Consider the following 25,192-nt stretch of genomic DNA (forward strand, 5'->3'; position numbering starts at 1 on the left):
TGTTGGGATACACCGGGTTGATTTATGGATGGATGGAGGTTCGCTCGCATGCTAAAATGCAACTTCAAGTTTTGTACCTTGTGGAAGAGGTTTCGCCGGTGTCTAAACTGTAAATGATTTTAAGACAAGATCTACTTCAGTTTTAATGTAAGCATTACTTTAAAACTAAATCACACTTAAATGTACAGCATTCTCTCAATATTTCAAGGCACACTTGCTACAAAGTCTTAAAACCATATCTGCGTCACACTTGATACAGAATGCCCATTTTATGACCCAAATCACTGTACATCAAGCTTTCAAAGTCACAAGTTTTTATAAATGGCGGTGGTTGATACAGGGGTTGTCCTGTTTTTCTGTACCACAAATATGGTCAACCTATTAATAATGTATTTTTTGTATTATTACATTGGTAAATGTTTATAAACATTTTTTTTCCATTCATGTGAATAACTATCTTAGCAAGACCCCAATCTCCAGAAATAACTGTACCCTTCAGTATTGGAAAAGCAATGCAGCCCATTCCACACCTTGACCAAGGCAGCGATGAAGTATCTACCAACACCTTGCACCAGTGTAGACAGTGAATGCCTTTTTCAGTTGTGTCAAATATAGTAAATGAAAACAGAAACAGACTTGCTGGTGAAAAGCCAGAAATGATTCTGTGTTAAGAAAAACCTACCATTTTTGCTTTTAAAGAAGCTAACTTAAGCCCATGGTTACTGACCTCACTGTACCTTTCATTTTAAAATTTTACCTAAAGCAATACATGTCTGACTATGGCACAAAAAATATGCACCCATTTTTTTTGTTTATATACCATGTTATTTAATGGCATGGTGTCTTGATGTGCTTAAGTTACCCAAAATGTGTATGTTAAGCAAATATTTGTACAAGACCTGGAGTATTTTTGTTATAGAGATGGGCCATACTGTATTTTGCTTCAACCACAGAAAGTACTGGTTGCTTTGATCTATAGCAAAGAAGAGTGTAAAAGTCAGCAAGTTAATAAAAAAGTGTTCATGTCCGTTTAACATGCTGCTGTTGTTACTTTGATAATGCATAACACATTTTCAGCATTACAAAAACATTCAAACGTGAAGTAAATAAAAAAAAAATCTGTTACATGTCAGTTATTGGTTTCACTCAGAATTTCAATATCGGTTTATCACTAATAATTATTTTATCACAGATTCTTGGAACATTTTTTTTTTTTAAGGCAGCAATCAATTTTCTGTTCTCTTGTCTAGTCATGGTCATGTTCAGGTTGTCACAACTACGACTAAGCCCCAGGCATTTAGGTACATTCTGCCTATAATCATACTTTTGCTCCTGGACTTCTGTTTCTTGAGCAGCTACTGTATGTTCTGTCATTGGTTTGTAATATACAAATGTATACACAAATCATATGACTATTATTTTTACTAAACAGCACCAAATTTTTGTTCATTACATTCTGTGTTGTTATTTTACATAGTACTGCTACAACAATTTTCCTTAAAAGATAACTGTGCCATATTTCAACATATTCAGTCCACTAGTTGCAGAAAGGCAGGCATGCCTATCACAGCAGGTCACTTTTGCTTTATATGCATACATACTTAAAAAGAATCTGCACATCACAGGAAAAACTAAAGTCTACTCAAAGCTAATTGAACACAAGCAGATGAGAGTTTTTGTATTTGTGACAGAAAAACTCGATTGCTAACACTATCACAGAAACATTTCAAGACTTCTTGAGACTAAAGATTGTAATTTAAAAGTCTTCATTCCCCACTTCATAGAACTGGCAAAATCATAGGAAGGCTGGCCAAAGTTTTCAGTGCCATGGACATCAAGTTAAGACTACTTGACAATTAATTATATTAACAGACCTTGATCAGCACAGTAGTTAAGGGGATCCCAAGTGCCACTTTAGTGATAAGTGAGGACAGGGAAAAAAATGCATCTACCAGTTCAAAAACGTTTGAATATAGTAAAACAATGTGAACATTATGAAAAAGTGAAAGAGGGGCAGGTGAGTATTTGAAAAAAATAAAAGCATTGTCTCTTGGCCCAAAATACTTCTTAACAGACAGAGTCACACATAACGGTACCAGCCTAACCTCTGAGAAGGTAAAGGCTATTAAAGTAATGGAGCCATGACAGACCGAAAATACCATATGAACCATTCATAAATATCAGGATATGCACCAAAGTTGTTGTAAACAAACAGCTCTGTCAGTTGCATAGTATTTTCACTAACAGGGTTAAAGAACAACAAGCCTGAGTGCATACATACAGTCCACTAGTGAGAAGTTCAGATTAGCAGATCATCATAACAACAGATTATGACTTTGGCGCAAAAAAATTCCGAATATCCACTGGGGAGAAGTAACTGGATATTAAGGTCATTCCAAACATTTCTTCTGGAGCTGCAGAGTAGCAGTATGAATTTAGTGAATATTACCAGGTGTGAGCTTCAATATCATGCAATACCCCTATTCATCAAGGAACCGAATGTCCAGTATGTTTTTCTGGACAAGCTGGTGCTCAGTTTTATCAACACACATCCTTGACAGAAACAAGTACAAAAAAAAGAACAAAGTATTGATTATATCGTTATCATACAACTAATAGCCAGGATGTTAGATCCATGAGGCAGGTGTGCTCACCACTAAGATATAAAGGGATTAGGGATGCTTCAATCAAAATTTCAAAATCTGATCTGTTCAGTCCCTGCTTTTCTAAGCTCTACAGTAGTTTATCTGCAGTTCTCTGTTCCGCTAAGTATTATGGTAGTTCAGCCGGCACCCTCTCTCTCCCCCATTTTTATTTTTTTTGCAGACAACTTCCTGCAGTGTAAACAAAGAGCAACTAAGGCTTGTTTTATTAGAGACCTTAGCCTTTATGTTAAAGAAAGTGGAGCAATACACAAGAGAAAATGGAATCGGTGAAGTTGTCCTGTGCTTTTAGACAAACGTTATGAAAAACTACTTTAATTCAGACATTTTAATTTTGTTCTTTAATCATTTTGCACAGCAAGATTCTTTTAATTGCAGCAGGTTATATTTTTTAATTGGAAAAAGAAGAGGAGAATTTGAAATTGCTCCATAGTAAACAATAAGCATGTTAGTTTAACAGCAGAATGTATCTTTTACTTATAAACCTTTTAAGCATGTTAGTCTTGTCTCTTCTTGATAGGCAACTTATGAACATCTGATACATGGGCAGCTTTTTTTAAAGATTTGTACTGTGTTTATTTGTTGCTGTGTGTCATACAATATACATCTTGGTAAGAAACAAGTACTACATTATTAAAATGGTAATCCACATTTATAATTAAACCTCAATAATTATGACTGTCTAGCTGATACACCTATATATAGCAAATGTAAACAATAGTAAAAAGCAGTAATGCAATTAATTTTATTTACATTACAAGTGTTTAATTGCCAAAACCAATTAATTGATTGTGTGTGCGTATGTGCATAAATTGTTTTGTTGTTAGTGAAAAGGTAAAAACTTTATTTTTTTTTTTTTAAATAAGCCTTGTTTCAAATAGATACATTACAGAAAAAAATAAACAATATGGGAGCTTGTAATTGTGACAAGCATTTTATTTTCTTTGATGACATATGTATTATGGAATCATATTTTTGTATATATTTTATTAAAGTATTTATTTTAAGGAAATGTTATTAATTTTAGTGATTCATGGTCACTGGACTATAAGCCTACATAATTTGATTTGATTAATAAAAAATAAACAGTACCTGTGGTATATAGTTTAATTATAAAAATACCAAAAGGTAACAATTTAATATACACTACAACACGTCTATGCATCTGGTAATGAGGAAGCTTAGTGCACAATGATTTTTTTAAAGGAATAAAGGGGAAAAAAATCTGAATCGGCCAATCAAGTACCATGAAATTGGTGATCATTTTCGGCCTTAATAAAAAAAAAATCTGATCGGAGAATCCCTAAAGGGGATACAACAATCATATTTACATTTTAGTTAATTGCATAATTTAAATAAACATAAAAAAAAATTTAATCTAGGAGTAAATTTATAACTACTCCTAAATTCCTGAAATTAAAACCAGGTTCACCAGATCAGGTGGAAATGATTAGAACATCATTAGAAAGAATCATGGAGGAGCGGTCTTATTTAAAACTCAGACATTTAGTTTGGTTTGCTCTTTTTTGATCAAGGAATGGTGATAACACACACTTCAACAACAAAGTTCTCTGGAGCCACCAGAAAGGATGTAGAAGCCTAGGAGTCTGGGAATGGATTTAATAAGATAACTCAACAATTGGAAATCATTTTTTTTTCCAAATCTAGAAGATCAGCTACAAGTGAAAGATAAAAATTTCAACTGCTAGTTTGTCCAAGCCAGGCCACCCCAGCAAGTTACACCCAAGATGCTGAAAGAATTCTCTTAAAGAACCCCAGAATTTTATCATGGGACCTACAAGTAGTTCTTACCACTGTTGATGTCGAAGTACATGAATCTACCATTAGAAAAAGACTTTTATAAACCTTTGTGTGGATTTGAGTTTAAAAATATGCTTTTGCCAAAAAACACAAAAACATGAGTATGTCTGCAAATGTTAAAAAGAGAAAAACACCTCATGGGGTGTACATTTTCACATAACGTGAACTGTGTACAGCGCGCTATGAAAAAGTATTTGCCCCCTTCCTGATTTCTTATTTTTTTTGCATGTTTGTCACACTTAAAAATGTCCAAGATCAAACAAATTTAAATCTTAGGCAAAGATAACCCAAGAAAAAACAAAATTCAGTTTTTAAGTGATGATTTTATTTATTAAGGGAAAAAATCCAAACCTACATGGCCCCCTTGTTAAGTTAAATCATGAACTGTGGTTAATCACATTTTTTGGAAAGCGGAGTTCAATATCACTAGCCACACCCTGGCCTGATTACTGCCAGACCTGTTGAATTAAGAGATAACTTAAATAGAACCTCTCAGACAAAGTGAAGTAGGCCAAAAGATCCCAAAAAGGAAGACATCATGCCACAATCTAAAGAAAATCAGGAAAAGATGAGAAACAAAGTAATTGACATCTATCATTCTGGAAAAGGTTACAAAGCCATTTCTAAAGCTTTAGGACTCCAGCGAACCACAGTGAGAGCCATTATCCACAATGGGGAAAACCTGGAACAGTGGTGAACCTTCCCATGAGTGGCCTACAAAGATTACTCCAAGAGCGCAGCAATGACTCATCCAAGAAGTCACAAAAGAACTCAGAACAACATCTAAAGAACTGCAGGCCTCACTTCCCTCAGTTACGGTCAGTGTTCAGGAAAGAGACTGGGCAAAAATAGCATGCATGGCAGAGTTCCAAGGAGAAAACTACTGCTGACCAAAAAGAACATAAAGGCTTGTCTCACTTTTGCCAAAAAACATCTTGATGATCCCCAAGACTTTTGGGAAAATAATTATGTGGACTGACGAAACAAAAGTTGAACTTTTTGGAAGGTGTGCGTCCCATTACATTTGGCATAAATGTAATATCATACCAACAGTCAAACATGATGGTGGTAGTGTGATGGTCTGGGGCTGCTTTGGTGCTACAAGACCTGGACGACCGGCTATGACTGATGGAACCATGAATTCTACTCTCTACCAAAAATCCTGAAGGAGAATGTCCGGCCATCAGTTTGTGACCTCAAGCTGAAGTGCACTTGGGTTCTGCAGCAGGACAATGATCCAAAACACACCAGCAAGTCCACCTCTGAATGGCTTAACAAAAAAACCAAAATGAAGGTTTTGGAGTGGCCTAGTCAAAGTCCAGACTTGAATCCAACTATGATGCTATGGCATGACCTTACAAAAGTGGTTCATGCTCAGAAACCCTCCAATGTGGCTGAATTGAAACAATTCTGCAAAGAAGAGTGGGCCAAACTTTCTCCACAGCAATATGAAAAACTCATTGCCAGTTATCACAAATGCTTGGTTGCAATTGTTGCTGCCAAGGTTGGCACAACCAGTTATTAGGTTTAGGGGCAATTACAATTTTATTTAGGGCCATGCAGGTTTGGATAGTTTTTTATCCTTAATAAATAAAATCATAACTTAAAAACTGAATTTTGTTTACACTTGGGTTATCTTTGTCTAATATTTAAATTTGTTTGATCTGAAACATTTAAGTGTGACAAACATGCAAAAAAAATAAAATCAGGAAGGCTTTTTTCATACTTTTATATATAGTATATATATATATATATATATATATATATATATATATATATATATATATATATATATATATATATATATAGAGAGAGAGAGAGATAGAGATATAGAGATATATATAGAAATATATATATATAGGCATTGGTCTCGTCCGATGCGAGAGATGGACGTCTGAAGTGGAGCTCCGCTAGCAGTGGTGCTATTTTTCATATTATTTGCTTATTATTCTGAGATATCCTGTATTTATTCAACCCGAGAGGGACCGCTACAGTATATGTAAACACATATAAACATGGCCAACAAGAAGGGGGTCCGAAAGAATCAAGACTAAAGCTACATCCAAGCTGCGATCAGCAAGCCCTAGTTCGAGATACGGCCTCTCAGAGACAGACCTGGATCAGATGGGCGAAAGTACAGACTCCTCGGGACCACGGTCCGCTACATCGTCGCCTGCTGAGAGCGAAAAGGGGAGCGAAGGTGCGATCGTGAGTGCAGATGTGGATAGCTCGCCGATTGGAGAGGATTACCTGAAACTGGAAAAGGCGGGAGGTCCGCGGCTTCAGTTACGCAATCACGCGGACTGGAGCAGCGGGACACCGCTTCAGCAGAGTCTGCTGCTTCATCTACGGTACAAGAAGGCACATTTGAGCTATCTGAACTGAAAGTGTTGCTCGCTGACCTCAGGCAAGATATAAAGAAAAGCGAGAAGGCTAATGAGAAAGCAACGGCAAAGGCACATGAGAGACTGAAACAGGAGATGAAACAGGCCAATGAATGTCTGCGACAGGAAATCCAACAGGCAAATGAAAGGCTCGTCAAGAGGTACAGCTTGAACTTCGACAGGTGCTGGGTAAAATTGAAGAGCGCATTGAGAAAAACTCGCTAAACTGAGCACGCTTGCTGATCGATTGGAGCATCTTAGTGAGACATTCACGAATCGGATCGAAATAGCCGAACATCTAGCTGCCAGTGCCGAGGAAAGAGCAGTAAATGTCAGTTCGAATGTAAAAACTCGGAGAAAAACTTGGAGACAGACTGGCTGCTTTAGAAGATGGGAATAGAAGGTATAATGTCAGAATTGAAGGCTTGCCGGAGAATCGAGAAAGTTTAAACCCGGTGAAATTCGAACTGAACTTTTTCTAAAATAATCGGGGCGACTTTAAAGCAGAATCTGAGATAGCAGCGGCTTACACGCACGCTGATCAAACACCGTCAGACCCCGACCAAGATCTTTTATAGTCCGTTTTGAACGATTATCATTTAAGTTAGAGGTGATGGAACTCCTCAGGAAAAAAAGGAAGATATTATATATGAAGATTGCCAATTCGCGTCTTCCCTGACTTCTCTCCAGCAACAGCTATCAAACGCCGCCTTCTATAATATTAAACAGCGCTACGGCAAGCCAATGTCAAATACGGCCTCCTGTATCCGCAAAACTGAAAGTGGAATGGCAGGGCATTTCTATGTTTTCGCTAGCAAGGAGGAGGCAGAAAATGAGTTAAGAAAGCTGATCCCGGACTATTCTGATACATAATTGTGAGTCATGGCGGTAAATGATAAAGCTAGGATTAATAATCTACTGTCTGATCTATTTGTTTTAAAATACGGGTTTTTATCAGCATATATTCTCATATTCTTATATTATTATTACTTACTTATTACTTATCATTACTTAGTATTACTAGGGCTAAATGTTTGTGTTTTATTGTGCTTAATTACGTTTTCCTCCTCTTTTTTCTTTTCTAATTATTTCATGTGTACCCTAAATGAGACTGTTCAATATCATACCCTTGGTTTGCTGTTATTGCTATTACTGCATTAAGACTTGTTATGCTTGTTTTGGACACATCTTTAACACCATCACCTGGGTTTATTATCTGGGGATATCATCTTAATGCACTAAAATTGATGAAGATTATATGTATGTATGTATGTATATATATATATATATATATATGTATGTATATATATATATATATATATATATTAAGTGCAAAATTCTTTTCTTTTTTTTTTTTCCTCTTTTAAAGACTATATTGGTAACAGATATCTCTATCTTTTAACCTTAAAGCGCCACTGCATGGGGGCTTGATGTGCTTTGGACGTGCTCTGTCTCTGGGTATGTCAGAGGACTGGGACTGCATGAAGTGGGTTTTAGCCTCACCTGGGGAGGCAAAAAGGGAGGGTGGGGGTTTAAGGGGGGAAGAGAAAGAGAGCAGGCTTGATCTATATCTAATCTATCATCTCAATCTTTATAATTATAACTATCAACGTAATAATAAGCTGCATGGCAACAACTCTTGGGGAATAGGAAATTAAGACCTAAACTATTTCACTTCCAGTTAAGACTATAATATGACACCAAAACTCAGAATCAGTGTCTCCATGATGGGACAGTTAACTTCGTAAGCTGGAATGTTAAAGGCCTGAATCACGAATTAAAGAGAAAGAAAGTACTTTCTCACCTAACAGGTCTAAATGCTAAAATAGTATTTTTACAGGAAACCCACTTACTAAGTAAGGATCAGTTCCGCTGCAAAAGACTGGACTGGCCAAATGTTCCATTCTAGTTTTACAAAGAAAACTAGAGGGGTGGGAATTCTCATACATAGAACAGTACCATTTGTAGCATCAGATGTAGTATTGGATCCTGAAGGGAGATATGTGATGGTCATGGGAGACTTATCTAACTGTAAAATGATTTTGATAAATGTTTATGCACCTAATGTTGATGATAAGGAATTTATACAAAATTTATTTGCATCCATTCCCAATCTGAACACTCATAAACTTATAATGGCTGGGGACTTTAATTGTGTTCTAAATCCACTTTTAGATAAGACTTCCTCCACAGGGGAACGCAACTAACACCGCAAAGATAATTACAAAGTTTATAACTGATCACAACTTATCAGATCCCTGGAGGTTTTTAAACCCAAATTCAAGAACATATTCTTTCTACTCACCAGTACATCATTGCTACTCAAGGATTGATTACTTCTTTATAGATAATAACTTCTTGCCTAAGATTAAATCTTGTAAATACGATGCTATTGTTATTTCAGACCATGCTCCGATGATCTTGGAGCTGAAATTACTAAGCCCCATACACTCACCCCGCAGATGGCGCCTCAATCCGCTTCTATTAGCTGACGAGAATTGTACTGAATTTATATCCAAACAAATTGAATTCTTTCTAGAGACAAATACATCCCCTGAGATCTCTGCAGGAACACTCTGGGAAACTCTTAAGGCCTTCTTAAGAGGACAGATTATCTCATATCTTTCCCACAGAAATAAATCCGAAGCGAAGAAAGTAGCAGAGATAAAAAGCGAAATTACTAAAATAGATGAAGAACATGCCAGACTACCAAGCGAGACTCTACATAAGAGGAGGCAGGCTCTACATTCAGAATTAAACCTCTTGACAACTAAAGAAACCGAACAACTAATTTACAAATCCAGACATCATTATTATGAACATGGAGAGAAAGCTAATAAGCTTTTAGCGCAACAAATTCACAAGCAAGAAGTACGCAACGCAATCTCGTAATTACTAACACGAATGGAGATAAAATCATCGAACACAAAAATATAATGTGCACTTTTAGAGACTACTATAAATCCCTATATACTACTGAGTTTAAAGAAGACAATATACAATCTAATGCATTTCTGGATAAATTACAGATACCACAAATTGACGCTATTAGTGTGGAGGAGCTCGATAAACCTCTGTCATTATCAGAATTACTGGATGCTATAAAGTCACTCCAAGGTGGAAAAGCAGCAGGCCCTGATGGCTACCCTGCAGAGTTTTACAAGAAATTCTCCGCTCAGCTAGCTCCCTCCTATTAGCAACATTTACAGAAGCCAGAGATAACCAATCTCTTCCACAAACCTTTCGCCAAGCACTAATCACTGTCTTTCCAAAACAAAATAAGGACTTATTACAATGTGCATCATACAGACCAATTTCACTTCTGAATAACGACGTTAAAATACTCTCTAAAATCATAGCTAGAAGGATGGAGAAAGTGCTCCCTCAATAATATCACAAGACCAAACTGGATTTATTAGGGGCCGACACTTATCTTCAAATCTTCGACGCCTGTTTAATGTAATATACTCACCAACTAAATCAAACACCCCAGAAATATTATTATCATTGGATGCAGAAAAGCATTCGACATGATTGAATGGAAATACCTTTTACTATTTTGGAGAAGTTTGGGTTTGGCCCAACATTTGTGCATGGATTAAATTACTGTATACTAACCCAGAAGCTTCAGTTTGCATCAATAACATTTGCTCAGACTACTTTAAACTAGAACGTGGCACAAGACAAGGATGCCCTTTGTCACCACTGCTGTTTGCAATTGCCATTGAACCACTGGCAATACATTGTCGAAATACTGATCAGATAAAGGGGATTAGCAGAGAAGGACTGGAACAGAAAATCTCATTATATGCAGATGACATGGTACTGTATATATCGGACCCAGAAAATTCTGTGCCTGCAGTCTTAGCAGCACTCACAGAATTTCAAAAGCTCTCTGGTCTCAGAATTAATCTGAATAAAAGTGTACTCTTTCCGTGAATTCGCAAGCATATAATATTAGATTAGACACCCTTCCTTTTATCATTGCAGAACAGTTTAAATACCTCGGGTAAACATCACAAGTAAACATAAAGCTCTTTATCAAAAAATTTCGCGTCTGTATGGAAAAAATTAAACAAGACTTGCATAGATGGTCAACCCTTCATCTCACACTAGCTGGAAGAATTAACACTGTTAAGATGAATATTCTTCCTAAGCTCCTTTTTATTTCAAAACATACCAATATACATTAATAAATCGTTCTTTAAGCAATTAGATTCAACAATAACCTCATTTATTTGGAATTCTAAACATCCACGCATCAAAAGAGCGACCCTACAAAGACAAAAGGCAGAAGGCGGCATGGCTCTACCTAACTTCCAGTTTTATTACTGGGCGCAAATATACAGTCGATAAGAACCTGGACACAAATAGAAGAACATACACAGGCATGGACCGCAATAGAAGTAAAATCCTGCAGTACTTCTTTGTATTCCTTGCTTTGTGCTCCAATAAACACACGCTATCGGCAATACACTAATAACCCAATTGTGCTCCACTCACTTAGAATCTGGAACCAATGTAGAAAGCATTTTAAGACGGAGAAGCTTCTTTCTGTGGCACCCTGCAAAAGAACCACCTCTTTCAACCCTCACAAACATATGCAGTTTTAATATCTGGAAAAATTTGGAATTAACTTGCTTAGAGACCTTTATATAGACAACGTCTTTGCATCCTATGAACAATTACGTTCCAAATTTAACATTCCAGCTACAAATTTCTTTCACTATCTTCAAATCAGGAACTTTGTTAAACAGAACCTTCCAGATTTTCCTCATCTTGCACCCTCATCCACGCTGGAAAAATTATTGCTCAATTTCAAGGAGTTAGACTCCATCTCTACAATATATAAAATCCTTTTACAATCCCTTCCTTTCAAAGATCCAAGAGGACACTGGGAAAATGACCTCTCAATTAATATATCAGAAAAGGAGTGGAAAGTAGCAATGCAGAGAATTCACTCAAGCTCCATATGCGCAAAGCATACAATTATACAACTCAAAATTATATATCGAGCACATCTGTCTCGACTAAAACTCTCCAAAATGTTTCCAGGGCATGATCCAACCTGCGAACGTTGCAACCAAGCCCCAGCCTCACTAGGTCACATGTTCTGGGCCTGCTCCAAATTAACATTATTCTGGACAAAAATTTTTAATTACCTCTCAGACAGTCTTGGACTCACAATCCCTCCTAACCCATTAACAGCTGTGTTTGGGGTTCTTCCAGAGGGTCTTAAAGTGGAGAAAGACAAACAAACTGTGATTGCATTCACTACACTGTTGGCACGCAGACTTATTCTGATAAACTGGAAGAACCCAAACTCTCCTCTTTAAGTCAGTGGGAAGCTGATGTGTTATATTATTTAAAATTGGAAAAAATCAAATACTCAGTTAGAGGATCTGTGCAGACTTTTTCAAAACATGGCAGGATCTAATCAGTAATATTTTGAAATGATTTTATAAAGCACAGAGAATTTGTTGATTTAGGTATTTTTAAAAGCCTTAAATTTTACACCGTTTGGCTTGCTCTCTCTCTCAAGGGTGGGGATCGATCTGTTCTTAGCATAATTTTTTTTTTTTGTAAAACTTGATTGCTATGTATTGATTGTAATAAAATTAATAAAAAAATAAAAAAAAAAAAAAAAAAAAGAAATATATATATAGTGTGTGTACAAATATATACATACATACACACGATAGGAATTTGATACAGCAGGATGACAATTGGCAGCTACTTAACTCAGTCCATAAAGCGTTGCTGGGGATGCTGGTTTTTGTTCCAACCTAGTCTTTCTGAGCCAGACGTATAATATATACATCTAGAGACAACCATGAGTAAACTTTGTTTAAAACTGGGTGGGAACAATTAGACAGCTCACCAAGCATCACATTTCTAAACCAATCCAACAAATACCTCATGAACATGGTGCTGAGAGTAGGGGCAGTGACTCTGAACTTCAAAGAACAGAGGTACTCTTGTTAATCTGATCCAACAGAGTGAAAGCTTCCGATTGTCTGCAGCCAAAAAGTGTCCTAAAAAGACCCCAATTTAACATGCGTTTGCAGAGAGTGCATTACACGTAGTGCTGGGAGGTATGACCAAAATTCTATATCACTGTATGTTTCAAAATTATACCGGTTTCACGGTATTGGACAGTATTTTTTTCCCCCATGCATGAGTGGATGTTAACCACATTTCTACTGCAATTACTGGCTAAGAATAACCTATTCCACTACCATGAGAATTGTACATTGTATAAAAAAACATTTAATGTGTACACAAGTATTAATACAGGTTTTCATGACCCCAAAACGTGATAGTTTTCAAGGGGTGGCACTAATGAAGAGAAGGAATCACAATGCATGACAGATGCAGTCAAAATATAGAACCTTTTTATTGAACAAATATTGCAAACAACTTAAACTATAATTTTGACAACATATTTTCAACCATCCAAATAGGCATTTAGACTTAGTAAAATATCCAGAGGTGCTTGTCAAAAGTTGTATTGCATTGAACAATGTCTTAGAAAAGGAATAAATAGTAATTTTTTTTGTAAACCAACTACACTTTTTTTAATGTTAACAATCTCTGTCCTCTGACATGTTAGTGACTTTTTAAACAACTTTACCATCATTAAACTGCATCATATTTAAACTAATAAATAATAACAATAAAATAAGTAATAGTGCAACTTCCAGTAATAATACTACTACTTCCAAGACTTCAAGCCCAGGTGCCTTACACAGTATTCACCAAATAAAAGTAAAATAAAACAATTGCAACTTGGTGAACATCTTTACCAACTGAACCATCATTAACGCAAACTGTATTAATATGGACCTTGCTTCAAGCTAAGCTCTATACATAAATAATAAAACTGCAACTTGCATTTATGATGATATTTGTGGTATAGTCCTACGGAATCGTATTAGGGACACAGTGAAGAAGAAAAAAAACTATATATCGAGATTAAAGTCGACATTTCCACTTTATTCTCGTAGTTTATTTTGTCATTAAAGTAGAATTTTGTAAACTAAACTTCATCCTAAAATCAATGTTTAATTCAGTAGATTTTCTCAAACCCCGTCATAAGTTATGTAGCACATTAAATGCTTTGTTAAGTGTTCCCCGACCCAGTTGTTAATCTTAAACTGACTTCCGCTTGCACTAAGAGGCAGTGATCGGCACACAGAATATATCACTTCATGATATTCCTGCTCTCTGAACATTTACAATGCTAAGATAATTTTTCATGATGAAATGCATTAAAACAGGTATTAAACATGCAAGGTAGTGTGGTGGTAGTGCTGCTCCCTCGCAGTAAGAGGTCCCCAGGTGTACATTCAGCGTAGAGAACTTTATAGCATATGTGACGAGGTTCCAAAAAACTGGATGTATTAATGGGTATCGCACAAGTTTAACTTAAATAATTGTGTAAATGTTGGGTTTGTGATCTGGTGGTCTAAGACACAAACGCAGAATTCAATGGATGTTCTTCTGAGCGGGCTTTCTTTACTGCATGCATGCTGTCTCTATCTGACATATTAAACCCCCAGATCCTATCCTTCCTTCCACATAACCAATCGCCACACGATAAACGTCCTTGTGAAATTAAAACTAGTTATAAACTTAGACCACAGAGTGTTCAGAACTTAAAAAAAAAAATATATACATGTTTAATTATGCCGTCCATTCAGGGTTGCGGCCATCCCAGCAAGCATTGTGTGCAAGGCTGGAGGAAATCCTGAATGTGGTGCCAGCACAACGCAGGGTGAATACGAGCAATACATACACTAGCAGGGTTAATATAGCATAACAAAACCTGCCATCCTACGTGACTTTGAAAGGAAACTGAAGCATGCCAATTAAACCCACCAGAAAAGCATGCAAATTCAAAGCAGGGAACACCCGGGACCCCATTGCTGCGAGGCAGCAGTGCAACCTCCACACCACTGTGCCCCCACATGATTAATACATGCTTTAATGCATTTCGTCATGAAAATTATATCAAGTATTTATCTTAGCATTCTAAATGTTCAGGGAGCAGGAATATCATGAAATTAATGTATTCTGTGTGCTGTCTGATCCTCCTCTTAGTGCAAGAGGAAGTCAGTTTAAGAAGCACGTAGCGATTAACATGGCTCCGAGAACACAACACAAAGCAGTTAATGTGCTACATAACTTATGGCAGGGTTTGAGAAAATCTACTAAATTAAATATTCATTTTAAGATGAAGTTTAGTTTACGATGTTCTACTTTAATAACATTACAAGAATAAAATCAACATGTCAACTTTAATCTCGACAAAAAGCGAGAGTAAAGTAGAAATGTCGACTTTATTTTCATCATAAGAGTCGAGATTAAAGTGGAAATGTCAAGAATAAAGTCAACATGTCATTACACTATTACGCAGTACCCAGGTACATTACACAGTATTGAAAAAATACAACTTGGCTTGCAGTATTATCCAGTAGTATAGAAACAGTATAGTATAGAAACAATATTCAAACATTTGAACATAATGGTCCACATCCACCTTTTTAAATCCAAAGTATCTCCAAACAACAGACATGACTCCTTTTTCCAGAAAAAGTTCTTCTGTGTCATCATGTTCAACTTTATCGTCTGCTACAGCTTCAGTTTCGGAATGTTCTCTGTCCATTTTCAAAGCGCAATACCTCTACTAAAACTAACATGTACTCCGTTGTATGCTTGTTTAGCAGTGTAGCAGTAAAAAAGAGCCCCCGCGCAACACCTCTGTGGCATGTGTTTAGCAGTGTAGCAGTGAAAAAGGTCCCCGTTAAACTGGTTCTCGCTGCACCACGTTCCGAACGTTGTTTAGGTAATTTAAACCGGTGTTGTGGTATAAGAAAATCCCATATCATAACAAAAATAAAAGACGGTTTTCGGTATAAACCGGTATACCGCCCAGAACTAATTACGTGTATATAAATTAAACATAACCTGATGCAAGCAAAAAACATTTTATGTAACATCAGAATACACATTGTTGGCATTGAAAGGCAACAATGAGCGCGTGGTAAAAGTGAATGATACACTGTTGCAGGTGCTGTGTTGTGCTTTTTGTTGTTCTACCGTTAAGATAACAATGTAGGAATCAATGTAAGCTTGAAAAACTCGGCACCTATGTTCATGAAAATATAACTGCAAAGTAACGCATTTGAAGTTAAGGGTGTGTCACACCACATACAAAGGACTGCCGTTAAGACTGATAAAGTGCCATGGGAGATGCAGATTGCAGAATTCCAAACACCAGAATCAACAAATCTGCCTAAAGGCACCAGTAAAAGAAGGGGAAGGCTGTAAAATATCCAACTTCTGATTACATGTCTAATAAAGTAACTAAAAGAAGTTAACATTACTGTCTAATTGGAAATGCAAACATGTCATGCCATAATATAGCCATAGCATTTTAACATGTAATACATACAGTCGTATGAAAAAGTTTGGGAACCCCTCTTAATTCTTTACATTTTTGTTTATCATTGACTGAGCTTTCAAAGTAGCAACTTCCTTTGAATATAAGACATGCCTTATGGAAACAGTAGTATTTCAGCAGTGACATTAAATTTATTGGATTAACAGAAGATATGCAATATGCATCATAACAAAATTAGACAGTTGCATAAATTTGGGCACCCCAACAGAGATATTACATCAATACTTAGTTGAGCCTCCTTTTGTAAATATAACAACCTCTAGACACCTCCTATAGCCTTTGATGAGTGTCTGGATTCTGGATGGAGGTATTTTTGACCATTCTTCCATACAAAATCTCTCCAGTTCAGTTAAATTTGATGGCTGCCGAGCATGGAGAGCCCTGCTTCAAATCACCCCATAGATTTTTGATGATATTCAAGTCAGGGGACTGTCACAGCCATTCCAGAACATTGTACTTCTCCCTCTGCATGAATGCCTTTGTAGATTTTGAACTGTGTTTTGGGTCATTGTCTTGTTGGAATATCCAACCCCTGCGTAACTTCAACTTTGTGACTGATGCTTGAACATTATTCTTAAGAATTTGTTGATACTGGGTTGAATTCATCTGACCCTCGACTTTAACAAGGGCCCCAGTCCCTGAACTAGCCACACAGCATGATGGAACCTCCACTAAATTTGACAGTAAGTAGAAGGTGTTTTTCTTGGAATGCAGTGTTCTTCTTCTGCCATGCAAAGTGCTTTTTGTTATGACCAAATAACTCAATTTTTGTCTCATCAGTCCAAAGCACTTTGTTCCAAAATGAATCTGGCTTGTCTAAATGAGCATTTGTATACAACAATCAACTCTCGTTTGTGGAGTGAGTGCAGAAAGGGCTTTTTTCTCACCACCCTGCCATACAGATGTTCTTTGTGCAAATTGCGCTGAATTTTAGAACGATGTACAGATACACCATCTGCAGCAAGATGTTCTTGCAGGTCTTTGGAGGTGATCTGTGGGTTGTCTGTAACCATTCTCATAATCCTGTGAATATGCCAGGATGCTGCAAGTAATCAGTATTGAACAGTTACATGCATTCAAATCAGCAAAATTACAAGGGTACCCAAATTTTTGCACAGCCAGTTTTTCACATTTGATTTAATTTCATACAACTAAATACTGCTTCACTAAAAATCTTTGTTTGGAAAACACCCCAGTACTCAGATGTTCCTAGGAAATGAAACTTTTCTGTTGAAAGTAGAGTAAATTATTATGCAGGCTGACAGAGGTTCCCAAACTTTTTCACATGACTGTACATTGACCATAATGCTTATATGAACTCTTATTTGCTAATGTCATGACATATAGTAATACAGTAGTCAAAATGAAAGATATCCTAGCAGATAAAACTACTTCTCAAACACAGAATCAAAAAGCTGCAGTAGTGTGTGCGCATCTAACTCTTTTGTCACAGTGCTCATTACAATGTACAAATTGATCATTAAGCTTTTGTTACCTTGTGCTACTGAGCACCTGAACCAATAACATCAGTTTTCGCTGTTTATTTTCTCTCAACATTGAGTTTCTTGCTCCATTGCTTTTGCTCTTCCCCAGAAACCCCAGTGGGATTAAAGTGTACAGACTGAAGAAATTCGGTGTGCACATTTTAGGAAGAAGTGCCATGGGTGAAGCATTTACAGTGGTAGATTTCACCACTGTTCAATACAAACTTTTTAATGGGCTGTCCCCAGATTTTTATTCTTGTTTCAGAATCATGTCTGGCTCCATAAGACTAGTTCCAACCAAATCTTAATTAAGCATATCTTATTTACTGAGATAAACGTTTGATTGTGTCTTTACAAAAGGTAAAAAACATTTTTACTTTTTTGAATTTTTTTTTAAATAGCATTACATTTTCACTTTATTACTTATTTTGAAATGATATTTTTAATTAAGTAATTACCAGCAAATGATTTCATAGTTGCAAAACATTTTGAAATAGATATTTCCCTTTGGCAATTAGTTCTCCTGTACTTTTTTCAGTTGGCATTATTATAACACAATTTAGAGCTGAAACTCTAAAAAAGTGAAATAAAAAGACTCCGGTGTATTAGTCTATGAACAAAAAACAAAAATCATACTACAAATTGTCTGACTGAAAAATCTTCTCCAAATAGCATCAGTCAGCACAAAGCACAAAAAATTATCAAACCCTGTTGATATGATCTAAATTGAAATACTAAAGACTGAAACTGGAAAATAACTGCATATTTAATTGAGACAGGAGAATAAGTTGAGTAGCTGGGGTCTAATTCAGTTCAGGGGCTGCCACTGTTCATTCCAACCAATTTTTCAAAATAAACTGGTTGGTCTTATTTCTAAATTACCTAAATGTTTAGTCTTTTTCTTCTTTTATTTTACATTTTGGAACACATGTCAATATGTTTACTTGCAAACAAAATTCACAAGTTTGTATTTTTCTCAGATCTTTAAATGTTACCTTTTTATTACAATATTTTTATTTAACTTTTTCCTGTGGTGTTTGCTCCCTTAATTGTATCTAGATATTGACATTTAGTGATAAACATTATAGGCACAGGTGCAAATTACACTGAATACTAAAGAATAGCAGTCATATTCAGTATAAAACTCATTTGTGAACTAAATGACCAACGAATAAATAAGAGCAAAATCTTAAACAAAAAATAATTAATGTAACAAACACAGATGCTTGCTACATTCCCCTAAAAATATAGAACACTCGTTTTATAATTTCTGGATTGACTCATCCGAGACAAGGCAGTGAGACAACATTTAAAACAAGTTCATTGACATCTAACCTAGCAGTTGTTGGAATGCTTTTGGCAGACATGCCTAATGTGCACTCCCATCTCTTAAAATACCACAAGCAACAAGCAGAACACACAGCTCGCCAGCAGATGATCCGAGCGCTTCTCCTTAGCATGCATTCAGGCAACCCCCCCTTTCCCTTCATAACATGAGCGACAGAGATGCGCAGAGGCAAAAGGACATGCTTTTAAAATGATCGACGCAGAGCTTAATGCCAGCAGCAGCAACAACAAGCCAGCAGATGATCCAACCGCTTCTCCTTAGTGTGCCTTCACCCGCCCCCAACACAAGCAGCGTTATACGTATAAATTGTATATCCGGTAAACCAAACCCAGGGGTGGGCGAGCGAAGCGCCCTAGTTTAATAAAAGTAGGACTCAAGTGGTCCAGTTAAAAAGCACTGGTTGGGATGAACACCTGTAGTTAAGATGGTTGGCAAGACTGAACTTTAGAACCATTTAGTTATGCCTTTTACTACTAATTACTACACAACTGAATGCAACAATAAAGTAGCGGTTATGCTTTAATATTCAATGTCAAGTGCACCTGTGTCTGCACTGCTCATCACCAACTGTCAACATACAATGTAAGGAACAAACTCCATAGAATTAATGTGAATTGAAATAAAAATGGTAAAATAAAGTTAAGTAATTTAAACTGTGATAAAAATACGGTACTTGTGTACTAAACGGACGTCAGTTCCTACCTATTCTAGTGTTGGGCTCCGTGGGGGAGGCGCCCCGGTTGCTTAGTTTTCGGAGCTTAAATCATTAGACTGACCTACCCCAACCACAAATACAAACCTTAAAGTTAGCGAGGGTGGGGCATAGTTGCCTACAGGTCTCTAATGTTAATGTCCCCTTTGGGTGCCTAATGTAAAAACGAAAATCCAATTTGCGTCATGACAATAGAAAAGGTTACTAGCCACCCGTTTAGTACACCAAGTACCAAAAATACATTTCTGAATTTCTTCTAAATGCAAATATTACACTAAAGCATTTTTCTGAATGCAGAATAAGAAAAAAGGACAGCTAAACAATTAAAATTATCAGAAATAAAAAAAAAAGAGTCTCACTGATTTATGAAACCAGTTGTAATAAATCTCTAGCCACAATGGTACACTAGGACTGAACCTTTGAAACCCTGGTCCAGTTACTGTATGTGATGTTCTCAAATAACCAGAAGAATGAATTTTAAATTAAGCAAACTGGTAAGAATAACACCCCCATCCAAGGTTGGTTCATGCATTGCACCCACTGCTTCCAACCAAGGTACTGGGATCCCTGTGTAACCAAACTTTGGGTTAGGTAGGTTTGTCAGTAGATCAAAGAATGACTATTTAAATGAATTATATTATGACCTAATTTCCACCTAGGACTGGTTTCTGAATTGTACCCTATTCTCCCTGGACAGCCTTTGGATCCACTGCAGACATTGGAATAAGTAGCTTTAGAAAAACTGACAAATGGATTGATGATTGAGGATGTTGATGGTGCTTGCCTAACCATGGGTTACCACATTTTCTCCAACTTACTGGGAACAACAGTCAATTAAAAAATAAATTAATAAAAGAAAGATATAAAAAAACTAAAGCAGAGCCTGAGTAAACAAGATCTTCACCATATCTACCAATACCAACAGATACAACATAAGCAAACGAGCTCAATCCTGTGAAAGTTAAAGATCAGGGTGCACAGTTCAGACCAGTGACATTTTTTTGACATAAAGTCATAAACAGTGAAACTGGATGCCCTACCGGTTAATGATTTGTACTTGGCAAGAAGTTCCTAAAATTTTAATAACTGTACCATTACTGGTTTCCTTTTGAGAATTGGGAAGCAGCATTTAAACAGAAAAGTAGCTGCAATCAGTTCCCATTCGACGCAGAGTGATTACGTCATCTGAACAAACCTGTAAATATAAGACTGAGGAAATAAGACAAACTTGCCAGCATTTCTTTCTTTTGCTGGGCACAGCAACAAATCCAATTCAATTTATACTGATTATATCCCATTTATTTAGGAAAACATTTTAAAATACATATAGGAATTTAACTTTATATGAATACTTAAAATCATTTACTCTAGTTCAGGGTCGCAGGGATACAGTTTATATCAACAGAACGGGGTGAAACGCAGAAAATAACTCGTTGGCTAACGACCACCCTCATTCTTGCCCATGGTTAATTTTGACATGTACAGAGGATTCCACTGCAAAGCTTAAGGGGAGCAGAAGTGCAATGATGGCAGTCTGATTTTGTAATCCACATAGATCATACAGGCAAAGTCACTTTATTAGACCGGTTGTTCCAACTTCATGCGCACTACTCAAAAAATCGTACAACTGTCAGAGTAATCAATACAAACAAAAAGGACAATATCGACATTTTGTCCTTTACATACCCCATGCAAATAAAATATGCCGACCTGTGCTCCATTACATACATCAATCAAATAAACACTAGAAAGAACATTTGCTTCTTCAAGTTGCCTGTAACAATAAACGTCAAAGCACTAACGGCGTACGAGGTGTTGCCTCCACCTCTGTGACAACAATAACCGTCAAAGCACTAACGGCGTACGAGGTGTTGCCTCCACCTGCTCTTCGAAGCATACGCCAGTACCGATAAAACAACCGAAAACTGCCACCTGAAGTTTTGACAAAAGCCCGGCCAGCTGCGCTGCTGTGGCGGCTTGTGGCCGCTGGGGGCAGTGCCTCCAGCTCGCCTCCCATCCCCCAGCCCTCGCGCTCCTATCATTTATTTATACACACACTGCGACCAAATGCCGAACTTTAAGGTACACAAAGTGCCAACGCTCGAGAACAACTCCCCGGCACCTTTGGAGACGTGTTTTATTCAGAAAGTAGCGTGTCAGGGGAAAACTAGACTGATCTGTCCTTTCCACAGCCAGCCGGTCTTTGACACATTTCTTTTTGTTACACAAAGACAACTTAAAGAGCCGAGCTGAGCGGAGGGACAAGCGGTGAGGAGGCGAGATTGGAGATGGGGCGAAATGAACACTGGGGACCCGTGAAACGGGCATATGATCCACAGTCGCTCTGGGGTGAGGGTAGGAAAAAGGGGAACAAATAAGAACAAAAGAGGAGCGAGACGAAAAGTGCAGGCCAAAACAATCTAGAGTGATAGTGAATATCAAGCCCCGGCGCTTACATGGTGGTGCTCCTCGGAACTGGGGTTGTTCTTGACAGACGAGCGAGTCCTGGATGAGATGTAATGGCTGATACTAATCGATTCGGACCGGGAGCTCCTCCGGGTGTTCACCATGATGTGCTCGGCTTCCCCTTGCTCTCTACTTCACTGCCTTTTTCTCTGCTCGGTGTCTCAGGGAGTTGAGCACCGAGGCGCCATTTCTCTTTTTTCTGCCTCTCGCCCTCCCTCTACTGTCAGCAGATCTTCTGCACGCGCGTTAGCTCGCTCGCGTTCTCTCTCTCTCTCTCTCTCTCTCTCTGTGCTCGCTCAGTCACGCACACCGCACTTCCGCTTTACAGCAATGCTGAAGCAGCGCACGATAGGATAACGCCTACCGACAAAATATATACAATAGTGAGCAATTTGCGGCCCCCGGGAGTTTTCGAACATTCTAAACAGCAGAGGCAAAAGTAGATTCAATGGCTTTGTTTCCTAATAATCGTATGGCTGTAGCAGTTGTTTTTATGATTTACCATTGAAAGAAAAATACTCGCGAGGTATAAAACGCCTTTCTTTGTTGTCTTATAGGGATGCGTTTAGGTTGAGGTGTTTTTAAATATGCGTGTGACACTTTGCTGAAAAACGTTTCTCAACGAAACAGAAAATAGATACGGGGTTGCAATGAAGCTGCCTTAAAATAAGACCGATTAAGGAGATACTTAAAAATAAAAAATGCCCAGAAATGCATTATGCAAAAATCGCATGTGTCCAGCACAAAACATGTCCCACTGATTTTAGCTGAAAATAAATAAATAAATACGATTCGTTTTTATCTTAAAAAGCAAGTCTGAATTACCGTAAGCCGCTTTAATACTGGGTGTTCATATAATACGTTTCAATCGTAATAGAAATCTGTCATTTTCACCCTATGATGGAGGTCCAGAGTGCTAGGAAGTAATCACATTATATTGGTAATCGCTGAACTTGAAATAGTCTAAAACAGGGGTCTCCAACACGTAGCTCGCCAAATAGTCAATGAACCCTACATAAATTTGAAAACTTGATTAGTCAAATTAGGGGTGTGCGATCTTTCCAAAAAATCATATCACGATCTTTTTAACACAAAATCACAATCTGAATTGCAATCTATATTTTCAATGTGGCATACACTTAAAATAATATCCGGACTCAAACTCATCAAGACCTAAGTAACACTTTATTTTAAATGTCAAACAAAGTTGGTTCAATTGTTCTCTCGTTCACTTGCTAAGCGAAGTTAAGGGACACGCCCCGAAGCAGGCGAGTGAGTGAGGAAGGCTCCCCGCTGCGTATTTCTTGGATTCGCGCAAATAAATCGGTACCGCAAGCGAACTATGATACGTAGCGAAATGAGAGATGACGCAAAATAAACCGGAATGTTCAAGCAAATTATAGAAAAAAAAACTATCTAAATCCGTTAAGTAGTTATCTTGTGAAACGCGGACAGACAGTCAAGACATTGGATTTTATATATTATGTACCTGTATTAGTAAACTTTCAAAATAATGTGCAGTTAAAGTCTCAACAGCATTCTCAGCATTTCTGGAGCTTAGTAGAGCCAGGTAACTATTAAGAATCTTCATCAAGCAGCTCTGAAAATGTCTGCTTTGTTTGGGTCTACATAACTCTGTGAGTCTTCCTTTTCTGACATGAATGTCTTGAAATCAAAGTTCAGAACAAGACTGACAGATGAACATTTAAATGACTCCATAAGAGTGAACCTAAGTGGCTACACTCCACCGTACACCCCTCTTGTTGACTCCATGCAGTTCCACTCATCTGACTAAATAAAAACACATCACACCTGCAAACTGGACATGTGAATACTCTTGTGAAGTGAAACAATGACATGTAACAAAATGACAAATGAATAAGTAACATCTGTGTTTTTGTAATTGCATTTTTTTTGACAGCATTAGTGTTTTAATTCAATAGTGTGAGATACACTAGAAAATGCACACAGACATACAAAATGCACTTGCAGGTGAACTAAATATTTTTTGTGGTTTTGATGCAAAGTATGAGATATGTACACCAACATTTTGTAAATGTTCAGACAAAACAAGCTTATGCAGTTCATTTGGGTTGAAATAAGCTATGAGAATAAACATTAGAAAACATGAGTAGCTCTCAGCCATTTTCATTTTATAAAAGTAGCTCTGATGAGAAAAAAGGTTGGAGACACCTGGTCTAAAACAATACCCGACATGCTTATGTTTGAAATGTGTCATTTTTAACCTCAAGGAATGGCTCTTAGTGGGTTAGGAACACAGATAGTACATCAGATATCACAAATGTATTCATGATCAACAACCTCGAAAAAGCATAAAACAGCACGGTAATTTACTGTATTAGCAATCCCTTCTTTTTTCCCATTAGGGGGTGAACTGAGGTCATTTGATGTGGCATGCATAATTTTAAGTCCTTCTCATTATGGCTGAAGATACGTAGAGGTTTACTTTTATCATAAAGGTGTAATTTTCTGCTCAATCTATGGTCCAATATGGGGTTTTCGAGTCTAGATGGCCAAAAATAGGGGGAACCCCAAATAGGTTGACACCTTGCATAACTAGACACCGAGATTAATGAAATGGTACATCATATATGGTGGTTTTCTCATACCTGTGAGTCAGGAGGCACTGGGAAAAAAAACTGAAGTGATTTTAAATTGTGCATAAGTGATTTTTATGGGCGCAAAAATTGATATATCCCTTGTCTAGATGGACTGCAGCACATAGGTGCGCAAAAACTTTTTTTTGTTTATTTCTGTGGAGCAAAATCTGCTGGAGCAATCCTAAGAACAGTGTCAAGCTTTATTCAGACTAGGTGATTCATTTATG

The 25,192-nt window shown here is 37.2% G+C and overlaps 1 protein-coding gene across 1 annotated transcript in view; it reads right to left on the reverse strand.

Moving 5' to 3' along the window:
- atad2b (ATPase family AAA domain containing 2B) overlaps window positions 1–22,620 on the reverse strand; it is a 222,741-nt gene extending 200,121 nt beyond the window's left edge. The window contains exon 1 of the mRNA XM_039748204.1: window positions 22,335–22,620. Coding sequence (XP_039604138.1) covers window positions 22,335–22,448 — 114 coding nt within the window. The 5' untranslated portion in view covers window positions 22,449–22,620. The remainder of the gene's footprint in view (window positions 1–22,334) is intronic.
- Window positions 22,621–25,192: the final 2,572 nt, after the last annotated feature.

Source organism: Polypterus senegalus, chromosome 3 (assembly GCF_016835505.1).
Source record: "Polypterus senegalus isolate Bchr_013 chromosome 3, ASM1683550v1, whole genome shotgun sequence".
Lineage (NCBI taxonomy): Eukaryota > Metazoa > Chordata > Cladistia > Polypteriformes > Polypteridae > Polypterus > Polypterus senegalus.